General features: G+C 33.2%; 1 protein-coding gene and 1 long non-coding RNA gene across 6 annotated transcripts in view; one reads left to right on the forward strand and one right to left on the reverse strand.

Moving 5' to 3' along the window:
- LOC128155681 (sacsin-like) overlaps positions 1-27901 on the reverse strand; it is a 90580-nt gene that overhangs the window by 1916 nt on the left and 60763 nt on the right. For 2 of the 5 annotated variants that reach the window (XR_008239629.1, XR_008239631.1), the window contains exons 2-6: positions 20444-20547; positions 20142-20249; positions 15940-16087; positions 13347-14909; positions 720-11499 (exon numbers count right to left, since the gene is read on the reverse strand). Coding sequence is in view for 1 of the 5 variants with exons in the window: in XM_052817514.1 (XP_052673474.1) it covers positions 15940-16087; positions 20142-20249; positions 20444-20545 (358 nt within the window). In the remaining 4 variants the exon portion in view is untranslated. Of the gene's footprint in view, positions 1-719; positions 11500-13346; positions 14910-15939; positions 16088-20141; positions 20250-20443; positions 20548-22409; positions 22751-27901 lie in introns of all 5 variants that reach the window. The other 3 variants (XR_008239630.1, XR_008239632.1, XM_052817514.1) reach the window with 3 other exon arrangements.
- LOC128155683 (uncharacterized) lies at positions 22659-23865 on the forward strand. Its single transcript, XR_008239634.1, has 3 exons — positions 22659-22793; positions 22966-23091; positions 23508-23865. It is a non-coding gene; the product is annotated as an uncharacterized LOC128155683 (long non-coding RNA).

Consider the following 27901-nt stretch of genomic DNA (forward strand, 5'->3'; position numbering starts at 1 on the left):
TGAAGCTTTTCTGGCCAAATGATTCTTTCATCATCCTTTAAAAAATAGAAATGTTCACAATTCTTAATTATCAACCTTTAAAAGGGAGTGTGACTCTTAATTTTAACAAACTAAAAATTCCTTCGCCCAATTATGCTTGGTGCTAAGTTTGGCCAGTGGTACAAGAAAAGAAGTTTGCCCAGGGATACCAGAAAAAAAGTTAAATTTATGTGAAAAGTGTACGGACAAATGCACAAATAGACAGACATCAGACAAAAAGTGATCAAAATAGCCCAGTTGAGATTTCAGCTCAGGTGAGTTACAATGTAAAAATAAAACTCTATGGTTCAAAATACTTTTTTTGTAAATACTAACCCATACTGCTTCTATCTGAACCAGAGCGTTAAACATAAAAATACATTTGTTTAAGTGTTGATATAACAAAGAATTGATCTTAAACTTCATTAAAATTTAATAGTTATCGTTTTGTATAGAAATATATCTTGCATAAACTATTAGATAAGCAATAACGATTCAATTCTTTTTTATTTTGTTTCTTCTCTTGATTCTTATGATCAATTGTATTGTATATTTCCCATTAAATGATAAGCTTACGTTACTAGCACAAAACTTCTATTAATATATTGATTTAATTCGACCGGGCACCAGAAACGTCAAAGTTTGAAGTTTCATAATTGTTTAAAATAGTACAGCCCTGCAACTAAAGACAAATGTATTACCTGATGGCATTTATTAGCAACTCGTTGTTTGATGTTGCAGTCTGGAGGTGGAATTCTGCTTCATTCTCAAGTTAAAACGATTGTATTGTATGCTTAGATTGAGGACTCCTCATAATACACTATGAATTTACCATTCACTATATATCAAATTGTTTTTCACGCTAATAATGTCCTGCTTTTTTTCCCCTTGACCCGGTTATATGATGTTTCTGTATTTTGTTTTGTACAAAGTAAACGAAGAAAGTTAATAAAATGTTAATGTCTCATTTTGATAAGGGGTTTTCAAGATTTAATTACTTGAAGTTCTTCCGTATTCTTATTTTCCTTTTATCCTCTCAGAAATTCAAAGAAAAACTAATTTCTTTTTTTCTGTATAAACAAAACTAAAATGGAACATCAGCAACATTCTCTCAGTTGAATTTATATACTTTTGATGCAGCAGCTTCTATTTGTTGATTACTCCCAATGTCGATTAAATAGCCGATTGGTAACTCATCTTCATTCAGATTAATATGCTGTTGATAATGAATTTTGAGCACTTTTGCTAAAATAAACATCGGTTCATTCTCATTAATATTGTTTTTACTATCCATGGATCTGAACTGTTCATACGCCACATATTCTTCTGGATATATGTTCGTGCAGTCGTTTTTCAACTTTTGTAGAAGGTCCATGGGAATTTCATCTCCAAGTACTAGAATAAACGTTTCTTTTGAAAGATTTTTTTCGTCTATTCTACATATGCCAAGATTGTCTAATTCCCTTTCTATTGACATTGGCGAGAGAATGCATTTTAGTAAGTCTGGAAGATGAATATTGTTTTCTTTAAGTGGTTTTCCTAAGTATCTATTCATGGTGATCGCAACCTGCTTGGTAAAGTTTTTCAGCCAAGTAGAATCATCTGGATTTCCAGCTGCTTCAAAATAAATACATAATTTTTCCATTTTAGTATCGTTGCTTTCTTTGACCGAAAATATTGACTTTTGTTTACTAGTATTTGGCAATATTTTATTTTTGTACGTCATAACAGTTGTTAGCTTGTCGACGCATTTTACTTCGACTAACTGAAGTTTTTTCCCTATTTCTATTTCTACTTCTTTTTCACAAAAACAGTCATTTTTGTATTGCTCATCTCTGATAAGTCTGCATACACCATCAAGAAAATGTTGACAATGTATTAGTTTTTGTAAATGTTGTGCGTATGTTGACGATTTTAGGTTTTGTTTACAATCCGCATCTAACTGCTCTATCACAACTTTCGATAGAAAATGTGGTCTATGTTTTTCTGGAAGTCTACATATTTCAGACACAGGATCATAGACTTTTATACCCAGTTGTTCAAATCCAACAAAGTATTCCATATCAGGCATATTATTCCCAATTCTGTCTTCTAACAGCCTGTCATCGATAAATAATAATGCACTGCTCTGTATCAAAGAATTGTTCTTGCCTGGTAAGTAAAGAACTGGCACATTGAAATCTATTTCATCTCTTGTTTTGAGTTTTGAAAACAGAGTATTAACTGCCTTATTAGTACTCGATCTTTCGTTTGGCTCGAGAATGTTTCCTTTGGACTTATTCCATATTTCAAGGAGCACATTTGCTATAAAAGTACATGTTAGGAATTTTGCTGCTCCGTGTGTTTCAAAAAGAGAATGAAATTGTCCAAATTCCGACGAAGTCTTAAACAAATAAGGCGGTATTTCTTCATCTTTATTGATACTCAAAACAACTTGCTTAGGCGAAACAAATATTTTTCGCTCACAGATAAAAATAAATGGAATGTTTTTCATACAACACACATTTTCGTTTCTCAAATTTTTCTGCAAAAATGCATATATTTGTGTCATCATTCTTGTGACAAAATCTTCCACTTCAGGTTTTACAGAGCACAAGGTTCTTATACTCTTTTTAAGGGCATTGCACACATTGACTGTATGGTTTATTACAGTTTCTTGATACGGTTCTTCTAAGAACCCACATTTCTCTACAGCAACACTTATATCAACCCTGCTCATTATATTTGAAATATCATTTGAAACAGCGTCCATCACCGTCCATACTAAAAGTTTATTTGATGGCAATGTTGTATTATGGAAGCAAAGAAGACGATTTTTTCTGTCTGTTCCAGGAGCAATAGTCAGCAAATTTTTATGTATTTCGAGTGGAATAAGGAACTTCGCATATTGAATTCTCTGAAACGAAATTTGTGTGGACGGCAATCGGTCCGAAAAGAGTATTCTAACCATGCGTTCAGAGTTTTCCTTTACTACACGATTAATGCCCTGATATTTTGCCAGTGTTTCCAATCGATCTGCCAAGTCTAGAAAAATATCTGTCGTAATACAGTTTTTCATTCCACAGTATACTAAAAACGGTTCCCATTCCTTTTGGTTAAAAGGAGAAGGGGGAAGCTCATTTGGTTGACAAAGTTTATTTTTTGTCATGAAAATTTCTACATGTGGGTTAAAAAATTTACATGCACTTTCTAGCTTGCCATTTCCGTCCGGTATGAACGCAATATTTTCTAGTAAATCTTTTAACATTCCGGTTTTCTCATTTTTATTCAACAACAGTTGAGGAAAGATTTCGTTTTTGATAAACATCACGTGATGTAGAATAGCTGTCGATGGCATTTTCTTGAAATAAGGCAGAATGTAATTGATGTATAACTCTGTAGCTGTTATCGTAATACAACCTAAAAAAGTAAAAAACTGTGCCGATACACTTTCTTGTCTAATGAATACTTTTGATATTTGCAGTCCAAATGTGTGAATACCACATTCAGGCATTTCTTCAGGCAACACAATGATGTCATTTTCCGACAATGCGACTAGCGTGTTATCTAAACCACAATAAAAAGGCAAGTTTCTAAGTTTGTTTTTGCAACTTGGATTCTTTTCAAATATATCCATATGTCTCACAAAAAACTCCAGCATTGTTGCACAAGCATTTTTGTCAAGATTAAGGGTGTTTTTATTTACATAGACGCAATTCAATGTATCTATTGCACTTTCTAATGTAGCTACCAAGTTTCCTGTTATCTCTAATATAAGGCACCGGTCAAAATGTTGTTCTTCTCTTACTTTAAATAAACACTGTTCATCCAACACGGGAACATTCATCCGATTCAATGCCACTTGCTCGGGGCAGTCAGAGTTTGGCAAAAATTTAAAAACGTGTTTTCCCTCACCTAAAGGATATAGTTTGTCTGCACCATTTTTTGACACAGGCAAGAAACTGCATAACCCCAAGTATTTTAACAGTGAGCAACCCAGATCTTCAGTAGGACTGTTTTTATTCTGTTTCGTCTTGTTCTGTAATTGTTTTTTGTCACTGAATTCTTCTCTCAGACTTAAAAGATTTTTACAAAGGAAAAGCCAAAAACGCTTAATCCACTTCTTATTTGGCAAATGTAGTGATTTCTTATCCCAGGATTCCACTGATCCTCTACGAAACCTTTCTGGGACATTTTCATCTATAAGAATTGCCAAGTCCTTAATTTGTAAACTTTTAACACACGTTTTAAACACACTACTTGTATGAAGCATATCATTTTGCAAATAGTGTACAATTTTATTTGCAGATAGAGGCAACAAATGTCTTATTGGTGTTAAAAATATTTGATTTTTCTCTTCAAATTCATGAATTTTGCTTGCTTCTGAGAGTAAAAGAGGGACATTTTGAAAATCGGAAGCAGTTAAATCTCTGTCTTTTAAACAGTAATCTAAAATATGACAAACTGCATTGATACTTTGAAATCTTGTCTCGGACACATCTACGTTTACTTGTTCAATGTTACATTTGCCGACCTTTCTTGATCTGTATGATTTCAAAAAATCCAACACATGTTTTGGTGAAACAATGTGGACATTAGTTCCAGCGTCTTCCATACTCTGGAATATCTGCATTGGCGAATCAAGTATATTCATTCCAAGGTCTTTAAGAACACCCGCAAGGAAATCTGATACGCGTGAAGCCCATTTCATTGAACTTTGTCCAAAGTAATTTTGATGCTTTAGATTGTCTATTAATTGTTTTTTTATGTCATCAAAATAAGCTGGAAAGTCGCCAGAAAGCAGAGAAACCCATTTAATTTCTAAATCTTTTGATTCTAATGTTAATGTTATTGCTTCAGTTGTTTCATTTCTAACCTTTTGTGTTTTTTCCGAGTCCCTCTTCTGCTGTTCAGCTTGTGTCATTGCTAAATTTTCGTAGTCCTTTCTTACAATTGGGAAAACACAACAGTTCGATTCAATAATGCAGTTGTAAAACCTTTTCGCTGTATGTTGCCAAACTTTATTTCTAATATTTTCCATGCATGGAAACGCATTGTAAAACAAATTCAAATGACTCTGGGGATGTGTAGGAAAACCTGGGGTAAACAGGATTCGTTTTAAGTGATGTAGAAAAGAAACATATGTCGGAACAATAGCGTTTTCAATTAAACATTTGTTCCAGCACAATTTTAAATCTTCCTTTTCAGGCCACCAAATGTTTTGCCGTGCCTCATGATCTAACGCAAAGTGTCCGTTTACATGAACAGGTAAACCAGTGTGCAAAGGTAGTGGCAAAATGCAGTATGCTCGAAGGTCTTTGGGCTCCTCTTTGACATTTTGCTCCTCTTTATTCTGTGGTAACCTTTCGCTTTTCAGGTTAAATGCTATCCCTGAGGTAGGTAACAAAGCTAATCGATTCTCTGCATAAGCGTTTTGAATTTGTGTTGGAATGGAACTTTCATTTATAAAGCCAAAAGCTGTGACGACCAGCCATTCTTGTACAAACTCATTATTAATACGAATGTTCAAAAGGTACTTCATTTCCTTTCTTTTCACTTCACATGCATACGACGTATTTTGCTTTAGGTTTTCTTGAACGTTTCGAGCTAAAATTTGAAAATCTTCTTCGTCTGATTTGTTTGATATTTCGGCAGTGACATTGAACTCATTTTCCAAAGATCCATCTTCTTTTACTGAAGAAATACTTATTTTTCTAACGTTATGGAGAAAAATAAGACATTCAGCTATCTCGTTTTTCAACATATCCATCATAACATTTAAATCTTCACAACTTGTAACTTTATGAGAAAGTAAAGAATCGTGATTGCATCGGAGTGGAAATCGAAACAAAGTTCCTCGAGATGATTTCCAAATGTTGCTTTTCTCTAAAAAGCAAGGCATGATGTCTGTAAATTTTTTTCTTACCATATCGGATGCATTTCGAAATTTTCTACCGGTTTTATTCAATGAAGCACAAGAAATGTATTTTTGTTGGGGATCAAGTACACAGTATGTATCCAATTTACTTTTCAAATCCCTGGTTAAAAATGATGGAGCGTCAGTAAGATGATACACAACATTGAAACCAACTCCATACTGCCCTGTGGATGTGGGGTCTTCTCCCTTGCTTCCTATTCCTAAATTCTGAATACCTTTCAAGTCTTTTTCAGTAAATACACTATCATTATATACACAGAGGGCTGGGCCTTGTAACTCTTTCCAAGTGTCACTGAATATGTGCTCAGTTCCATGAAATCTAAAATCTTTTATGAAGTGCAACTCCGTCGCCCCTGCATCATCAGCATTTTGAAGAAGTTCCTTTAATATACTTCCTTGTGGATATCCGTCTAGAATTCGTTTGATTCGACTTGTTAGATCCTCATGTTGTCCAAAGTCTTCACCCAATTCTTCAGAATCATTCAATATACTCTGGACTCTTTTAGATTTAATGCCTGCCATTTCTGCAACTTTTTGAGATATTGTTGCATTTAGAACTTTCATTGATTCCGTTGTGGATATCCAATCAAGATCATTGATGCATAAATCATTCACATGACAAAAAAATCCATTTGTATCTGGAAGGAAAAGGTTTTCAGCTTGAATAAAGTGAGAGTCTTCAAAAAGATTTGTTATTCGAGAAACCAAACCTAATGCATCTTTTGACAACCTTTTCCCATCGTGTTGAATTTTAATGCGGAACAGTGCGTCAATGATCTCGCACGATTCGAAAAAACTTCTGACTCCACATTGTTCCATTAAAGGAGTAAAACTTCTAGCACACCACGGTCTTAATCCATAAAAATACGGACTGCAGTCATGCATCAATGATAAAACAACCTGTTTCGGATAGACAAAAGTTTTCTCAGTAATAATGCAAGGTAATTTCGATAGTTCATTGCAAACAAAATCTTTGACATCTTGCTCTGTCAATCGGTCAGAAATTGTTCTATAAAGCTCTCTGCACATTTCTTCAATCTCTTTAATTTGGGCATTTTCTGGTGTCTTTGTCAGTTCCGTGACTTGACATTGCAGAGTTTTCACGTCAATATCTTTTTCTGTTTTCAAACCAAGCAGTTGTAGCTCATAAAATTGTATCGAAAAATCGTCAAATCTTCCAAGAAGGGGTTTAGAACAGCCTACTAAGTTTAGTAAGTTGGGGAGGAATAAATTGCATGGTCTTTCAAAAAGTTGAACGCTGCTTTTAACATGTTTGTGATCGGAGCATTTCATATTTATCTGAACTGAGGCATCAGTAGCCCATTTAATAGGTGGCCAGTTATCTGGTTTTTCTTTTACAGGTAGGAAAGGTATATCAGAAAGTTGATTCCTTGATGCTTTTGGAACTTTTCGACTTACATAATTGACAATTTCTTTTGAGCAAAGAAAAGCACATTCAGTGCACCTTGTTGATAGTTTTTTCACTTTCGTGGTTTGTATTTTCAAAAGGTCAAATTGTATTTCTTCTTTCATCATTCCTAGACTTACAAGAACATCCAAGTCTTTTTCATTGCAAAACAATTCTGAAGGAAATCTTTCATTTTCATTTAAGAATATCCCAGAAACCAAAGAGCGAGGGTGAACTAGATCTTTAGGAGACTTCCGCAAATCTTCTGTGCAAGTTGTTATGCAATTACAGTCTTCCAATGCCATTAAAATGCTCTTATGTTTTGAACGAAGTGCTCCTAACACTATTTTGTCATAGACATCTCCAGAATACTTTGCTATATTTGGTAAAAATGAATATGTGATGAACTTTTCATACGAAACCACGTGATTATCAAAAGTTTTTTTATGGCAAGCTTCCAATTTTTGGTAAATTTCATCTGGTATATCCGTGATGATTTTTCCGTCCAGTGGATTTTCTTTTAAAATATCAAATGCAATCCTATTTAGATGCTCATCTGACTTGATTTCTACATGCAAAAATATGCATTCTTGAAAGGTTTTATATCCTTGATACGTTTTGAATACGCACAACATACGTTCTACAACAGCTTTGAAGAACTCATCTTGTAATGTGCCCCATAATATATCTTCACCTGTTGTTGGCCACAACTCATAGCCCATATAATTTTCTGTTGCAGAATCGTTTATCACAGTTAAGAGTTCTAAAATGGCTTCTAATGTTGCATCTGATAGTAAAGAATCATTCCAAACATATTGCCGTGTGTTATCTTTGTCATCTTCAGTTCTAGTCAAAAGCCGTTGACGGTCTGAGGATAAAGCAAAGGTTCCATTTACATGGAAAGCAAGTGGGCTTTTAATTGGTAATGGTAAAAAGCAAAATAGGTGACCCGTTTCATAAAATCCGAACCTGTTCAAATCAGGATTCCTTGTTCCAAGAAATACAGGAGAAAAATGTCCATTTGATATACATACTGGAATTCCAACACTTGATATTGGAAGTGCACCATCACTTTTTTTCTCATGGAATAGTCTCAGGGATCTACTTTGTCCTAGTGCCCACGATATTACCCAATTAGTTTCCTCATAGAGTCTCGAACTTTGATCAATCCATGAGTGGCCTTCACTTGATAAGATTATCTTTGTTTGGAATGTTGCAAGAAATTTTGATAAATGCATTTTTGAGACGCAATGTTCAGACGCTGCTTTTAATATATTGTTTTCCCACTTTTTAAAAGTTTCTCCGTAATTTTCTTCTTTCGTGATTGTAAGTACCAGCCTCATTTCTTCATCAGGATTGATGCAGTCTTTATCTACGTGAAAAATTTTGATCTGTTTTACGCTTTGTGTAAAAAGAATCATATTTCCACTAGCATTGCAGAACTGTTTCATTAGTTTTTCCATTTCTTTGGAAGAGTATTCTTTGTTGCTGATTTCGCTTGTCATGGATTGGGGTTTTGAACGGAGAGGGAATCTGAATAATGTTCCTTTGTACATCTCGTTTTCTGAAAAAACTGATGATCTAAATCCAAACACATTCTGATAAGGCTTGAATTGATTCACCAATTTGCGAAGCATTACACCATTTTTAAGATTAAGCTTAATCCCGGGACTTCTTTTGTTTACAATTGCATCTCCCAAATATTTGCCGTGTGGATCTAAATACACCAAATGTGTTCCACTTACAAAACTTGGAACATCTGTTAAATTATACACTGCATTGAATCCCAAACCAAATTTCCCTATTTTTGTTGTGTCATGCTTTTTCGTTCCAGCACTTAGTTTTTGGATGTTTTCAAAATCACGAGACGAGAAAACTGCATTGTTGAAAGCCCATAAGGCTGGCCCTTGGCATTCTTCCATTCCAGAATCCAAAAGACAACATTTTGCATCTTCGTTTTCCCTTTCATCGTAGAGAAAACATACTTCAGACGCACCAGCATCATCTGCATTTTGAATGAGTTCTTTTGGAACAGAGAGACCATCCGTGTATCCTTCTTCTAAAAGACGATTCAACCGCTGTGTAAGAGGCTCCGATTGTCCAAATTCAGAACAAATTTCTTCAGCGTCTGATATAGTAAACTTTTTCAATGACTTTACACCAATTTTTTCAGCAATTCCTTTGTCAATTTCTGAGTGAATCAGACATACATTATCTTCCTCTGAAAAAGTTTTATTGAACCAATCTGAATCTGAATCTGAATATGCACATTTTTTGGCAAATTTAAACTCCAATTTATCTGAGCTCATCGATTGAATTGGCACTTTAATTTCATCTTTTATATCAGACAGTTCTTCTTTCGTGAGTTCTGACAACTTTTTAAGGATGTTTTTTGCCTTTGTTAGATCCTCTCTGCTGTCGGACTCATTATTTTTATCCAGTTGAATTTTGTCAATTTCATTTAGAGACTCGATAAGTAGAGAGCTCGATTGACTCTTTTTGCAACCAAAAGTTTCAAACATATCCTTCAATACAATGTATTCTTTTGGCAATGGGATGAAATATGGTTTCAAATCCATATCCGATTTATTGCGTTCTATATAAATGTTACTAGCTGGCAAAAATCCCTTTTCTGTAAAAACGCAATTGACTGGAAGCTGCTGAACTATATCGCAATGTTTTTGTCTTGCTAAATACTGATAAACTTTCTCCATCATAAAACAATATCCTGCGTGTTCATCTTCATCATAACACATAACAATGTTGTGAAAATGTTTAATGACATCAGGCAACGCTGGTTGCATTGATCCAACAAACTCCTCCCATTCTGTTTTGGGTGTCGGAACCACTGATCCAATAATAAATATATACTGTGCACTATACATCATCTCAAAAGAGACAAATGTTTCTGGATTTGTGTACCAGTTCATTGACTTTGGATAGTTTGTGTTCCTTTCTTCTTTAAACGGCACAACTTTGAATGTGTAAATTTCCTCTACAATCTGAGGATCCTGTCTTAAAATTTGTAACAGGGCATTGGATTTTTTTTCCTTTAAGACTGTTGTATTCTTTTCAAAATTTTGACACGTGTGAAAAATGTCTTTAAAAAACTCTTTACTTTGATTTTTCTGAAACGTCAAGGTGCAAAGAAGAGACATTTCTTTTCCATGCTCTTTAGGAAATCTGAACTCGCCAAGAAACAAATCTTTAAGAACCAAATCATTTGGATCATAGAGCTCATTTGCACTGTAAAGCTGTTTGGTTCCATTTTTTATAAATTTGACTTTATTCAAGCGTGTTTGAATATCCTCCCAATTTCTAAGTTCTGATCTTTTCCCTAAAACATAAAAACAAAACTTGCGTTTGTCATCATCATTGACTTCAATAAGTCGTTCACCATTTTCTTCCAGCAAACTCTGTACACAGTCAGTTAAATCAAACTTGGAGGCATTCAGCTCGAGTAAAAGTCTTTCTTCAAGTCTGTTTGTAGACATAATTATTTTCTTTGGAAACGGAATTGGAAAATCCCTGTTTCCAATGTAAACTCTGTCACATTGATCTAAAGACGTGTAATCAAAACAAACTGTATGAGCATTTGAAAAACATTTGAATATGCTCAGTCCTCGTAAGGATGACATCAATGATTTTTTTATTGAATCTGGTAAGAATTCTTTGAGCAATTCCTTTTCTGTGTCAGTGCTCTGATTGTTAAATGAAATCACATCATTTGCATTACATTTTTCCAAAACTTTACTCTTTCCTTCACTATTTAATTCTTGAGCAATCCCTTTTCCTGGCTTCAGCAAATAACTGTCATGAAATGTCGTATCCACAACCCAAATTCTGAAATATGCCAAAGTTTTTATGAGACAATCATTTATGCCTGTCTCACAAATAAACGAGTCGGAAACCTTTTTCAGTTCATCTGATTCCTTCGTTTTAACAAGACACAACTCTTGCACAGTGTCAAGTGAGATTTGTTGCCTAAAGCTATTTGTAAGATATTGCCATACTTTAGCAAGCCATATGTCTCCAAAAACAGCACTTGAGTGTCTAAGCAGCATTGGCTTATCGGTATTACTTTCTGCCTTTTTTACAATGTCGTTTAAAAACCGAAACAAGGTACTCGAACACATATTTCGAAAGGCATAGAAACCTGCAAAATAAAAAAAAATACTAAAAAAACAAACGTAAGATTAATATTATTGCATCATTTACAGTGACTATAAATGTTTAGAGAATGATCAACGGTAAAAAGTTCAGTCATCTCAAAGTTGAAAAAAATACATTTTTGTCATAATGTTAAAATAATGATATGATTCTGCTCATAGTTGACGAATATTCCGAAACTTAGAGCCCATACAGCAAACATCGCTATCAGTCAATAATAAAAATATGATTGTCGCATGGTTTTACTCTAATGACCGAAAAGGTTTACTCAACTGCCCGTACTATATGTGCGGATCATTTTAAATGAGTAGTATTAATTGATTATTTATTGACCAATCATTGTGTATTTTTATCCAAATTAACCAAACCATTTTCTGGGATTTAACACATAAACATAATTTTTATTTTGCAATTTGTCAACTACTTATTTAAATTTTGAGCAGAAAGAATATATCTAATTACAGTTCCCCCTAATCAAACTCTGAGAGATTTAACCAATTAAGACACAATTTACAATCCTTACTTATTGTTTGAGTTTTGCACGATATGTTGGACTTTGTGATTATAAGAAAACATCAAACAACACCACTCCTCCTTTTACTGAAACTAACATAGTGATAATAAAGTTCACATTGTTGTAGTAAGTACCTTGATATGTTTAAACTTCTAATAGAGAAAATGACTGCTTTTCCTTTACATTATTTCAAATACCAGAACTAACACCAAAATCCTGTTTCATGGGAAATGAATAAATATGTTTTAATATACCGGAATCTTTGCTTACTTTAACCAAATAATGTACTTGTCTTCTAAATGTATAGGAATACTAAACAATTTTAAAAAATACATCATTTACTAGTGTTTACATTTATGACCTATCCCCATTTAAGGTCAGACGACACGTTCCTCGAGAATTTTTTTGTATCTCCTCGTAAAAAAGAGTTCCAATAAAAAATACTAATTTAATAATTTTTTCACATGATTAAAATTTACTTGGATATGGTTAAATGTCTAGATGGCTGAGTGGTTAGAACCGTGGCCGCTTACTGCCAGAGGCGTATAGGTTCTAGAGGTCGTAAGTTCATAGCCCTGCCCCGGCCGAGATAGAGTTCCAATATAGTGAATTTCGCTGTGTTGTATATTTATTTATTTTTTTTTATCAGCAATTCAAGTGTATTTTCAAGATTATGTAGGAAATTGCATACTTTAGTATTCTGCAGAAATGCCTGGTAAGGTACCCTAATTTTTTGCAAGAAAGCTTGTCAAAGTACAGTACCGATCAGACCCAACCTTACAGAAAGTAAACCCCAACTTAACCCTGGGTTTACTTTCTGGGTGGACCCAGAGTAAACCAAGAGTAAACCCAAAGTAAACCAAGAGTGGACACAGAGAGTAAACCCGGTCGGATGTATACCCCTGAAAGCAGTAGCTAACTGTGTAATCGGAATATACAAGGGGCAGGAATTACAGGCAGTTGGATGATAAGATAAAAGACGGGTTTGCTTCACACTTCAGTGCGCACGTACAGTTGACCTCAAAAGCAATTTCCAAGTAAACCCAAAGTAAACCCCCAGTGGACCCAAATTTTCAAAAAGTAAACCCAGAGTAAACCCCAAAAGTAAACCCAGGGTTTAGTTGGGGATTACTCTGGTGTTAGGTTGGGTCTGATCGGTACTGTAGTACTAAACCATTAACAAATTCCTGGAAAAGGCTATATAAAATTGAGGAACTTGTCGTATGACCTTTAACTAATTATTTTGAAATTTATGTATCAGTCTTTATACAATTAAACTTTGATCAAGAATAGCTAAAATATGAAGAAAAACTATATACCTGAACTGGCAAGTTTCTCTAATAAGTGCCCAAATTCAGTTGAGTCTTTTAATGCAAGAGAACATTCTTTGCCAATCAGAATTTCCAATTCTTCTTTTTCACACAAATAAATGATTTCTTGTTCCCCTCTTTGTTTGTGCTGAAAAGTGGTGTAACTCTTGTTTTGGAGTGGTAACAACTCTATTCCCTCCAGGTCAGACATCTCGCCATCACTGCAGCAATACATAAGAATATGTTCTTTGCAACTTCTTTGAAGCCCTTTGTATCCATTTTTCATTTTTAGTAGATTTCGAGTTTTCAAAGGAGTTGTATAATTTATGTCTGCAAGACTACTCCATTGTTGAAATAGATCCACATGTTCCCCAAGAATAACGACATTTTGTCCACATTTCAAGAAAGCATCTATAACAGAGTCCTTCACATTCTGTTGGATGTCTTCTTTGAAGTTGGCGAAATAAGCACCCCTCATAGGCACCCACGTTCTTTTCTCAATACACGGTATGCTTGACTCCAGCAAATATTCATTTATTTTTTTTCCAACACTGGCCCAGTTGTGCTTAATTTTTGTCATTCTAGGAATGCAATTGTAAAATATGTTCAATTCCTTTGGTGTTGATTTGAAGTCAGTTTGCAAAACCTCAAAAAGTTCTTTATAAACAATTGGTAGAATTTCACACACCATGCAAACATTCCATAGCATATCATTTTCTAGATGTGAATCGCTACTTGTTTGATCATGGGAAGGCCATTTTATATGTTGTCTATTACTGTCAAGTGAAAAAAATCCATTCACATGGACAGGCAGTCCTGTGGAACTTTCATCCTCAAAAGGTAGAGGTAGAAAACAGAATATCTGACCACATGAAATGGGTTGATCAAGCCGTGCTGCAATACCAATGTATGGTCTGTATTTAGACCTCCTGTTTCTAATAAGATTTGAGATTTTAGCACTCATGGCACCTGCATGAAAATAATTGATAACCAGCCACTCTTCTCTTGATGTTTTTTCATCTATCTCAACATTGAATGTAACAGTACACTTCATCCAAACAGAATCACAATGGTGAATCCAATGATCATCTCTTTCCATATGATCTTCAATCGACTTAATTTCAGCTTTGTATCGTTCTCTGTCTTCTCTGATACCTTTGGCACAATTATCATCTAATGAAACTACAGTATCAGATTTCCAGCTGCTTTTTTCCATATTGAACAATCCAATTTCTTCAATTGATGTAAGAAATAGCATTTCGGAGCTAATTTCCTTCTTGAATGATGCTAGGAGGTTTGAAACTTTATGTGGTGTATAAACATTTTCCGACAAGTTTGATGGTGAATTTCTAAGGGGGAAATAGAACACTGTTCCAGCAAAATTCCCCTCTTTGATGGTGTCTTCATTAATTCCAAAAAAGTTGTATAAAGCTTCTAATCCTTGCGGACCACACACATCTTGCTGCACAAAATCTGATATTGATACCTGGCAACAAACTTTTCTGGGATCAATCTCCTCATACAATGGATCAATGAACAATATTGATGTTCCACTAATCACCGTAACAGTATCTATATAGATAGAAAAACATTTTGCAATTAATGTTTGAGACTTATGGTTTTTTTCTTTTACATGTAGAAGAAACTTTGAAAAAAAAAATTTTGACATTGTACCATTGTTTTCAATCATGAGAACAATTTCTCATCATCATAACTATATTTTCGGATGATAAAGCTCTTGTTACTATTGAAACCCAGACTTTAATTCCTGGTTGTTTCTGTCCTGTGGTATCTTTCAATAATTTAAGTAAATTACCAACATGTGCTTTTAAAAATATTATGATCATGTCAAAACCGATAACCAAAAAATTTGAAAGCAAGATGTTTTGCATTGTTGGTTTGAAGTACTCAAAATTCTTGGGATTTTAAATATAAACTACTTTGTTTTGTCTAAAATTATGGCGCTTGTTGTTAAACTTATTCGTTAGGAAATCTAGAGTAATCTTCTTTTAGTAGCTCTCTGCAGAGTTAAAGTTCAATGACAGTTTCAAACGGTTAGGAATTTTGTGGCAGTTTTAATACTGCTTAATATGCAAGAGTACTAAGTTATTCGAACAGTGATATTAGCTATCCGTGATAGTTCTTGCAATACACCAATATGATATCCAAGGGCACATGATGTTTGATTTTTATCAAACAGATCTACTCTACTTGAGTCATAACTCGCCACTGCTTATAAATACACATTGGTTGAACGTTTTGTATGTATCAGTGGCATGCAAAATGTAAATTTTTACTAAAGAAATTCATTTTAAAATGCTTCTTTGCTATAAAAGGTATATCCTTAGGTTAAAACCATGATATTATTGCAGTTGTACTTAAAACGGAGGTATGACAGACAACTAGTGATTTGATGAATGAGATATTGTTTATTTTTATCATTTCACAGAGTGAGATAATGTTTAAAAGTTCGTTTTATTTGTTATACCCTATTAAAAACTTCATCAACTCTTAGTAAAACCACTTAGAAATTTTGTAACCTATTAAATTATGGTGCCAACTAAAAAGTCCATATTTAGGTTTATACATTATACGAACGTACCTGTTATGTGAAAAACAGATTTGAATCCGATTCCAAACTTTCCCACTTTCAGTGGATCGTCATGTTTGTTGCTCTTTCTGACCATTCTAATTCCTTCCCAATCCTTGTCTTCAAAGACAGAGTCATTGTAGAAACAAAATGCTGGACCCTTTAATAATTAAGAATGGTAGAAAGAAAGACTTGTAATAAAAAAATAAGGAATCATTCGTTGAGTATTATGAGGTGATAATTATGGTCAGGGCGCGATGATCAAATCAAATAAAGCCCCAAGGGTTTTATGATCAATGATAAATTTGATCGCGCCCCGACCGAAATTATCATCCCATAGTATTTTATGAATGATTCCTTATTACTTATATTTGTATAATGTTCAGCAATTGTACTATTGAATATTTGAATTTAAATAAGTAAACCCCGTTTGTGCTTCAATTATACGTCTTTTGAATCTGTTGGACTGTATAGTTCAAAATTGATATATAGTGTCATCGTAGGCAAAGACACTGAAAAATGTAAATATAATTGTTTGTATCTGGAGAAGACCATCTTTTACTATGATAACATTTTGATTAAGGTCACTTTACAAACTTCATTCATTTTTAAATAAAAGGATTAATTTTCCACAAAATATCTAATTCAACATTTCTACATTGACACAGTTTACGTTAAGTAAAGTACAAATCAGAATGAGAACAAATACAAAGAAGTTTTTTCAGGAGAAGAATTTTGAATATATATCTGTGAACTTAAATCTAGATTCATAATGTGTCTTCATTGTAGATGCATTATCTTTTAACAATAAGCATTAGTAAGGTAAAATATTATAAAGTAAATAAAGCCATTAATTGAGAATAAATGTTTCATGCATAAATAAATCTGCTACAGGTTTTTTACCCTTGATCAAAAGAACGTATTCAGTATCTCAAAACCTTTACGAATAGACGTTGCCACGTAGATACGGTTTAGCAAGATATAGGGGATATATCTTTTCAATAGGAGATTAACTGTCACATGGCACTGTTTCATTTGTATTGGTGAGCATCAATATTTGTGACTTAGTCAAGTTCATAGTTTAAAAGATACGCCATGTTGTAAAAAGTAGTCTGCATCATTTCCGACACCGTACTTTATTTGACACTTTTCAATATGAATTCCGTATACAACGAAAAACACTCAATCTGGTATTTAACAGATATTGATAACACGCACAGGATGAATGACCATCTTTAAGTTCTCCTTAAAGATAGCTTAAAGATGCTTAAAGGTAGCTTAAAGACGATCTTTAAGCCACCTTTAAGCTACCTTTAAGCTATATGTGTTGCTTAAAGATGGCTTAAAGAAAGCGTAAAGATGGCTTAAAGGCAGCTTAAAGACTATCTTTAAGCCACCTTTAAGCCACCTTTAAGGACAACTTATAGGTCCTTAATGTCCAAACTTTTTAAAGCCACCTTTAAGCCACCTTTAAGCTACCTTTAAGCCACCTTTAAGCCATTAAAAAAATTATTTCAATATTGTGCTTAATTTCCAACAAAATGTATTAACTTTATGAAAGAAAAGGTATTAAAACGGTTTTTGTTCTAGAAAGAAAAATGAAAAAAAAACACAAAAAAAAAACCGGCCACGGCGAGAACTGAACCCGAGACCCTTAGTTTACTAGAATCACCACACTTCCTCTGCGCCACGGCAACTTACATATATATGAGCGTTTTTATATCCTATATATCAGTGGATATTGAATCACTGTATTAAATGTGTTTACTTGAAAAGATTTTGACAAACCATTCAGTTTGTAACAATCAATTATATCTAATTTATAAATTACATGCATGCGTGTATTTAGAATGAAATACGGAACTTGGTCTTAAGTGAACAAAAATATATTATACCTAAATGGAAACCGTTAGGTTCACTATAGTAGGCTTTCTTAGTTAATAAATTTAAACCGAGTAGATATACGTTCATCTAATTTATAGCTATGAAAATGTAAGAAAGAAAATGAAATCATTTCTTTTATGAAATGCATTGATATTATTAGGGTATTTGTTCAATTTCCCGCAATTTCCCGGTTTTCATGATCGCGGCGCCGTTCCAATATGTTTAAATATTTACATGTAATTGTATGTACATGATTTTTAAACTATCAATTCTATAACAAACAAAATTACCAATTACCGGTGACGTATTTACTGCATGTGGCAATTGCAAATGACTTGTATATACAATTGTATGATGTGCTAGGCCGGGTATATTTGACATATTTACCCTTATACATATATTAAAATAATCAACCCCTATTTATGATCACCGGTACATTAATTAATTAGCCTCAAGATTTTACTCTTACATACATGTATCGTTAATTTGTAGACGTAACATCTTTGAAACCCAGAGCTAGGAAATAATACTTTGAAAATGAATTACAAATGTAAATTAACTTTTATTCACTAGACTTATCGTATACTCGTACATACTAAGATTCAACGCCTTTAGAAACCCTGACGTGCACCTGGGCACACGACACACCTGTTGTGTATATCTTGTATATTCTGTGTTAGTTCCAGGGGTTTTCATAAGTTGGATAAACAATAGACTTTAATTAGATATACACAAACATGCACCTGGGCACACGACACAACTGTTGTGTATATCTTGTATATTCTGTGTTAGTTCCAGGGGTTTTCTTAAGTTGGACAAACAATAGACTCTAATTAGATATACACAAACGAACAAAACTGTGTCTAGACAAACAAAGCAGTAATATCCTGCCCGATATAACAAGGCAGTTGAGAGTCTTTTCATCTTTAACATGTATCTAGCAGATCTAGAGTTGGAAATAATGAAAATTGAAAAAAAAAATACAAACCTTAAACCGATTATCAAATTAAATCATGCATTTTTGGTTCATTATCTTTATTTTGTTTAATAACCGGAGGAACAGAGAGAGAGAGAGAGAGAGAGAGAGAGAGAGAGAGAGAGAGAGAGAGAGAGAGAGAGAGAGAGAGAGAGAGAGAGAGAGAGAAAGAGAGAGAGAGAGAGAGAGAGAGAGATTTTTTTCACCGATTAATTTATAATAGGAAACAAACATACTTTAATTAGTTTTATGCACATATTAAGATTGCGCTCATCCCTACAATAATTTTGAAACCCCCAAAAAATTATAAAGAATTTTATAACGGCAATCTGTGTCCATCGGAGCGGTGCTGATGATAGCGATCTGTGTTTAATGGAGCGACGATTAAAACCGCCTGGAACACACACACCCCCCTTCCTTGGAAATTATATTATCACTCGGATGACCCCCTCCCATCTCTATAAAAGAGCTTTTGCATTTAATATATGTTTTTATTGTTCAGCTTGATCAATATTGACTTAAAGGCCACTTAAAGACAGTGTAAAGGCAGTGTAAAGAGAGCGTAAATGCCACTTACAGATGCTTAAAGATGGCTTAAAGGTGGCTTAAAGGTGGCTTAAAGAAGTTTGGACATTAAGGACCTATAAGCACTTGCTTAAAGGTGACTTAAAGGCGGCTTAAAGGTTGTATAGCCTTTAAGCTCCTTTAAGTCACCTTTAAGCCACCTTTAAGGACTTGCTTAAAGATGGTTTTTCGCCCTGTGACGACAGTAAATGAGATCCATATAAACAGAGACCTACCCTAAAACCCCGACTACCCTAAAACCCCGAAGCAGGTCCTTAATTATATAATCTTTCAGTTAAGGACATTTATTAGATTATAATAGATTATTTTTATTTAAGTATTACAAGAAACCATTACAATCTTCTGAATTACGTATAATCTAGGAATGTTAAGTGAAATAACGTGTTTGTAAGTCTTTAATTTGTCTTGTTTCTTTTTGTCCAATTTTTTTTTACTTTAAACATCGACTTTAACTTTTGGTTGACAACAAAAGATTTTAAACTTTACTAAAGGAAAGTTATTAGTAAAATCTAGCAAAAAGTATTAATTTCCAAAATACATTTTGAAATATCTTGCATGAATATCTTTTATTAAATAATATTTAACACATTTTGAATGCTACATTTTGTACGATTACGATTTTTACAGATAATGAGATTCGTTGATTTACCTAATAAAGTAAAATCTATTGAATTTAATATTTTTTTAAAATAAAATATTCAACTTACTGTGGATATATGTCTGTTATTTACTTGATCATGTTTATAAATAACAAAACCAGAAGAATTACCGATAAATATTTTTTGTACGGGTCAGGTAGATGTTCCGATCTCGATGAGGTACACAATCCCATTTTGACAACATGAGCTCCTGCATCCTCTGCATTTTGTAGTAACTCCTGAAATTTAAAGATATATATTCATTTTATGTATTTAAGAAATAAAAAAAAAGATGTTGCAAGTCTATCGTGATATAAACTTGGTTACTAAGGGATCTTAGAAGCTCTAACAGATTTTCATGATTTGATCACGTACATGTACCTACCAAGTTACTCAAATAATAATATCATTAATAACATAAAGATCCTCTCACCTTAATAATTTGCTCATTATCTGGATACTCGTGTAGAATAGTTTGTAGCTCCTCAAGAAGAGTGTTCCTCTTGAATGCATGGTATTTCAACTTCTCTGCCATGCCTGTTGGTAAAACAATAAAAAAGTATTCAAATAAAAATGTAAAAAAAAACCCATAAACCAATAGTTTCTCCTATATTTTTATTTCAGTAATATTTCCCTAAATATTTCTCTGTTCAACTTCGAACTCCTGGGGCTGTAGTATTTGTCCGAGTGTCATAATTTAAATAACATAGAATCTACACTATCTAAGGTAGCAAGGGACAGTTTCGGATAAAGTACCCGTCAATATTTTTGTAAAATTGAGAGTTGCTGTACTTCTAGGCTAATGAGTGTTGCTAAAATTCATGAAATGATTTTTAATGATTATCCTTAGTTAGAGGGGCGTCTCTTGTTGAAATTGATATGCAGTATGTAGGCCCCATATGTTAGGTACATGAGAATCAGAAGTAAAATGCGAAACGTGCGTCTATGACTGTTGTGTTGACTTTACACAGTGGAACTTCAAGTTACAGACGTGAGGTAAATAACACGAAAAGTAGGTGGATGGGACATTGTAAACTATACACCGGTAAGTTTCTGACATGTGATAGTGCAACATGCACGCGGTGCGGAAGGTCAACCCTCTGCAGGGAATTAGCTGTGGGAGGTCTATAAAGCTGAAAAATCATGAACAATTTGCAAAATATGAAAGGGTCAAAATTTCCTAAAACCAGTATGTAGAGAATTTTACAGGTTTTGACAAGTAATTTTCTTCAGAAATTGGTGATTGGCCTTATTAAGGGTGAATTAAAGGTATTTGTGCTGAATGGGACCTGAGGAAATTCTAGTTACAGAGTTCCGAAGACATGCATCCCTTGGCTACAGTGAATTGTATAAAAAAAAAACTGTCCCCTGCCACCTAAGGTTGCTCGCATAGTAATTTCACAGATTGCATCATTGTAATTTTGAGAAAAAGATTGTTCAACATGTTTTCTATGTTCAACTTTGAACTCTTCGTAGGGCACTAGAACAAGACATGGGTCACAATTTATATACCGGTAATTTAGAATATACATTATTCGATGATGCATATTGTAGCATTGTTGATCTTAGGAAGAAAATTTTCAAACATTTGCTCTATATATTGTTAAAATGTAAAACATTGAACATCTTTTGGGGCCCCCATTATTAGTCTGGGGTCACAATTTATATACCGGTAATTTAGAATCTACATTATTTAAATATGCTTGCATAGTAATTTCACAGATTGTAGCATTGTAGTTCTCGAAAAGTAGATTTTTAAAAACATTTTCTATGTTTGAACTCCTCCTGGTCCCGAGTATATTCCGAGGGTAACAATTTTAACAGTTTAGAATTAAATACAAGCTTTGGTGTAAATATTGGCATTTCTTGTACAGTGGAACACACTTTGCTTTTACTGCTTTGCAATTATCTCCATTATAAAACAGATTTTGCCCTTTATTTTAAAATAAATTAAGAGTTTCCTTTCCATTAGAGTGCTTTGGAACAAGTTTGGTTAACTTTGACCAAGTTTTTTCTAGTGTAAAATTAATAATTAAAAATTTACAAAAACGTTAACTTTACCGAGAGACTAACGGATAGACAGGCAGACAGACGGATGGACGACGGACAACAGGTGATCAGAAAAGCTCACATTAAAGCTTCCGTTCAGGTAAAACATATATCAAACAAGATTCAATTGATAATTGATTGTTTATTTTGATTTGTATGTTATAAATGTATTTCTTATTTTAATGCAAATCCTTTGCTTTTTTTTTTTTTTACATGTACTGATACCAATAGTAAATGTATTTAGCCATTTGATTATTTCAGTCAGACATACATTTAACCCTATAAATACTAATTCTTAAGTTTTACTCTGAATACAAACTCTTTTGCAGAGAGTTTGGTGAAACACGTACCTGTCTTCTTTAACAATATGAAGTTCCAAGTGATTAATTAAGGTGGAAGGCTACATCGTCAAAACATGTCTGACTTCCGTTCGAAACGCCATTGTGTTCCGGATTGATAACATTATGTCGTGGCACAAAATAGCTATACACCGTTTAATTGAACTCTTCTAACTAAGGAGGTGAGATAGGAATGAAATCACCAAAACGCTTAGAAAATATGTCAATTTTCTTCCTGTTTAAAGCTTTTAACTAACATTGATTATCAGCTGTTTTTACGGAAAACGTGGAATCTAAATAATATACCGTTTCCCTGCTCTGCTGCTATTGGCAACACATTTTTGTCATGTCATCTGCAACAGACGATCATACATATGTGGCGGATTATCGATTTAGGTAAGCAGATGTCAAATTTTCATTTAAACATATGTATGATGAATATAAAACGAAAGTACCGTAGTACGATCTCTTGAATTGATCCTAACTTCCCAAATTAAAAAAAAACATTTGCAGTAAAAGACTTTCACTGAAACTTTGACATTAAACTAATGTATTTTGATTAAAATAGATACAACTAGGTAGCAATAGCAGTGGAAGCCCGGATTTGCAAGCCAAATGAGGGAAAGACATAATTCTGAAAAGGAGCATGTTTTTCATTTCCACACATGCATGTGTATCACTATGGACATCTAATGTATGTATTAATATGCGTATGGTTGTTGTTTATAATAGCTATTGTATATAAAAAAGTAAAAGGCAATTTATAATATAATTAACTACTAATATTTTGTTCTGAAGAGTTAAATATATATAATGCATTCATCAATAATATGATTTTTCAGCTTCAAACATTATCATAAGCACTACTTATCTTATATCTACATATTTAGCATAAACTTGTTCCTTTTTTAATTTTTCTTCGTGATTTTTATTAATTAAAAAATTGATCCCAAGATATTTGAGACCATGTAAAATAAAGAAAGACAACTCTTAAACAGGATCTTTCATACCAAGATTTTTGCAATAATTAAGTATTTCCTTTAATTTTTCAATTTCATTCAATTTCTTTTCTTCATCCCATTCACCAACGAATATTGTTTATATTTTCAGGTTTTTGTGGGATTTTGTCCAGCAGTTTGCCTTAAAAGAATTTTTTATATTTTAGTTTCATATTTATGTGGATTCCAATAAAAATCATACAAACTTCATTCATGATTTTTTTGTTTTTCATTTCTAAACTTAATAACATTTCACTTTCATAAGAATTTTAAAACAGGAATGTTTAAAAATTTGATGAATAAGGGGTTTTCTGGAACCAGACTGATATTTTAAAAATTCTCTAGAAAATAGTGTATTGTATTTTGAGGTATATTATTGTTGAATACTGTGCCTAGTATTGGTAACAAATGCATGCAACAAAAATCTCCTACACTTATTTGGTGTAGAGATCCACCTTAAACTATCTTACTTAATCTTACTATGACGTAGACAACATTCTTCATACAATATAAAATAATTTATTTAATCGGAAAGCGAGCAACAACCAGAATTAAATTATCTAAGGAATAAGGAATCACTCTCTGAGTATTATGAAGTGATAATTTTGGTCGGGGCGTGATTGAATCCAATAAAGCCCGAAGGGCTTTAAGATAGATGAAAAATACTGCAATAGCTTTTTTCTTAAAAAAAAAGGTTGTTCATGGCAAATAAATGTTATAGATTTTAGGAAGATATCCCTAACCCTACTATGTGTTTACGATACGCTGATCGAAGAAAGTCGCATATGACGCTACAGTAACACGTGACAAGCTATCTAATTAGCGAGTTGTTTTGACGACGGGGGTTTTGATTTAAGTTAATCTATCTATATCTATACTACTATTAAAATAATAGACTCGAATTTTTGGGTTCTAATACCGATAAATCGGAAGAGTACTGTTTTTGTTTGATATTTTCTTAACATCATTGGTACTTGAAGATTACCAGTTTGGTTTTATTATTTCTGAATCCAGCTTCACTTATTTTAAAATAATCGACGAAAATTCCACAAAAAATTCCGAAAATCATCTGAATTTTTTGGATTTTACAATATTGCGCATTACATTGACGCTAAATCGCGGGAGGTTCTTTATTTTATGTTTCCACAATATCACATTTGCATTGATAAACTCAGAGACGATAAAACAAAGCGTGTAAATTTTCATTGGATTTTTTTCCGTTCATCATAAAAAATACGGGAGATAACTCTAACACAGTTCATTTACAATAAAACCGAGAGTTTCGAATGTCAACATGGTGTGTAAAAAACGTTCTTGAAGAAATGTTGAATTCTGCAATTATAGAATTAAACTTTTCGTAGAAAGGTATTTACAGCTTCAAAATGATTTGTTATGAACAATTTGACTGTTATTTTCAATGCAACTTTAATAATTTTAATAATTAGGGCGATTCTGCAATTTTCTGCTACATTACAGGTATATGGGAGGCATTTTAACTGTGGTGAAGGCCTTTCCCCAGACACAGTTACATTATTCCAAAACAGCAGAATGTAGTGAAATTAATAGCATTATTTTAAACTTAAAGCTTGGTTTTGCAAATGTCAACAATATACGGTGTGTCGATGTATCTATTTCGTAAATGTCCGATATTTATATCAACCCGTGCACGCACGGGTCAAAATCTAGTATTATAAATAATAAAGGTTTTTTTCACAGCAAACTAACTATCATAAGAGATTACTATATACACAAGAAATCCAAAAAGTGTAATATGTCCCGTAACTCAGAAACGTGCGGTATGTCCTTGAATTTTACGCTAATTATAACATCATTATTAATTAATTAAAGCTAAATAAAAGATTTTGTTTTGTTCTAAAATACAGTAGCTTCCGGATGCTTCTCTCCCTTAGACCCACTCCAGGCCGCCCTCGACCCCCCTGCCCCCCAAATTTATTCAACGTTCCCACCTGTTCTGAAATAAGTTGAATCGCCCCTGAATCAAGTAAGTATAATATGTATGTAATGAGTTTGAATGAATGCCTCTGGAACATGAAAAGTGTACAATTACTTCATCTGTCTACATGAACATCTCAAAAAATGTAAAAGCGTAAATACTCAATATATGATATTCTAATTTTGATTACACCAATGCCTTTAAATGATTTTTAGTTTCTTATCCCGTAGGATTTGGTTTCAGCTGGGGATCTATTCACAAAAAATCGTACGTTTAATCATAGACGAAGTTTGACGTAAGATTTGTTTTAAAGATTTTGTTTATTCACAAAATGTCGTACGTTTGACGTAACGTCAAAAAACAGACGTAAGTTTACGTCTACTACTGGGTTGACGTAAGTCTATAATGGATATGTTTATAGTTGAGTTACGGTGGTTCTAGGGACTACCTTTATTTTGTTATAAGCAAAATTAAGAGAGGAACTCCTATCTAATAATGTGCTATGGTTTACCATGAAAAGACAGTGTCAGAGATCCTTTTGTATCCCGTGTAGCAAAATATATTAATGGTGGTTGGAATTTATTTTTCTTAATCATATTTGAAGCACAATTATAATCATTCAAGCATACAATAGAAAATCACCATTACAAACCCTTCACATATAGAAAAAAAAGATATATATTACGCGCCATCGATTCCGGGTGTATCGAATCAGTATTAGGTAAAACTACGAAAATTATAATTATATTATTTTATAATATAAGCGTTTTCTTTTATTCCTACAAATGCATTAAATCAGTAAAACGATAGTCATATGCAAACACACTAATTAACTATCAGAATGTAATGTAATTAACGTACTACATATCATGCACGGATCTAGAGGTGGGGGCCCGGGGTCAGTCTAGTCCCCCTAAAAAACTTAATTATTTAAGGTAGACCCAGGCTTTAAGAAATCTGTGTCTAACAATTTTTTTTAAAAATTTGAAACAACTTTTAAACTCATTTAAAAGATCAAAATATTGATACCTTTGCACAATTCATTTTAGCTCACAAGATCCAATCGCCAAATATTAATACAATGAAGAATGATCTCAAAATTTATCAAATTATGCACAAAAATTCATCATGTTAGGTCATAACTTTAATAAATATCAAATGATAGCCATTAACTTAATAAATTCTTATTGATTTTCATAGATAAATTAAAAAATATGTTAAATGTATATTTCATTTATTCTCCAGACGACCTTTAAAAAAATTCACAATATCGAAAGGAAAGTTATCAATGGATACGCCAACGTGGGTGATAATACTTAGTTACTATATTATCGCTGAAACAGACACCCCCCCCCCCCCCCAAAAAAAAAAAGCCGACATATTTAGAATGTACATGTAGCGATAAACTGACAGTGTTTTTTAAACCGTATTTTAAGTATGCCACGTTTTATTACAAACAAATTCTGCTTTTTTAGTTTATTTGGTAGTTTTAAACGTGAAATAAATTTCATACAGAAAAAATTTCTCACATGCGTCTGACGTTAAAAATATTTCTTTTTGTAAGAAAATTATTCCCAGGAATATAATAACAATATATTATCAAACAAGGAATTATCTTATTACAATAAGAAACATTTCTAACGTGAGGCACATTTTAATTTTCTTTCTGTCGATAACTGTAAACATATATAATTATATTAGAATAGGCGTATGGAAAGAAAAAAGTAACTTCGTTATATATGTCTGTACTCAAAAGCGCTAAAAAAGTTCCGCGAATGTAAATAAGCGAAAATACAGCGTGACGTCATTTTTCCACAATGCCTACTGCGTATGAGCATTGTCGGTAACTAAGAACTTACACGCACTTACGACTGTAACAGACGTACGACAACGTTATTGTCTTACAACGGCTTTTGTGAATAGCACCATAAACGTAAGCGTACGGTTGTCGTAAGTTTAAAGTGTAATCGTAGACGTACGATTTTTTGCTTACATAATTATATAAACGTCTTTAAAAAACATATCCAAAATAAAATAGTACGTGAAATAATTATTCATTTATGTAAAGAGAAGTTTTTAACAAAGGGGTTGTTACAAACTGTGTCCTTCACAATTTTTTTATTGTTGAACGTAAAACTAAAAGCAGTTTATTAAATCGCAGTCCTGAAATTGATTACGCACTGTCCTAGGTACATGCATTGCATGACCTCCGCGCTGTCGATCATTTTAAGGATATGTGTTGATTGGTCCTCAAAGAAACGAAATCGTAATAAAAAATAAATCACTTCGTTGCACGTACACCGACAGCGCACTGCCTATGCACGAAAGACAATTTCCATAAGAGGCTTAAGGACGTCATAAAGGAACTATATATTTATCACAGCAACGTACATATACCTGAAAATTTAAACGCTTCGAGACTTTTATTTTCTATATCGTTTTGCAATTAACTGCCTGTAAAAAATGGTTTGAAAAGTCGCATGCATTACCCTTGCTCAATTTTTGAAAGAAATAATCCTTTTTAAATGTTAAATCTTTGAGAGACCAATTAT

This window comes from Crassostrea angulata, chromosome 7 (assembly GCF_025612915.1).
Source record: "Crassostrea angulata isolate pt1a10 chromosome 7, ASM2561291v2, whole genome shotgun sequence".
NCBI lineage: Eukaryota > Metazoa > Mollusca > Bivalvia > Ostreida > Ostreidae > Magallana > Magallana angulata.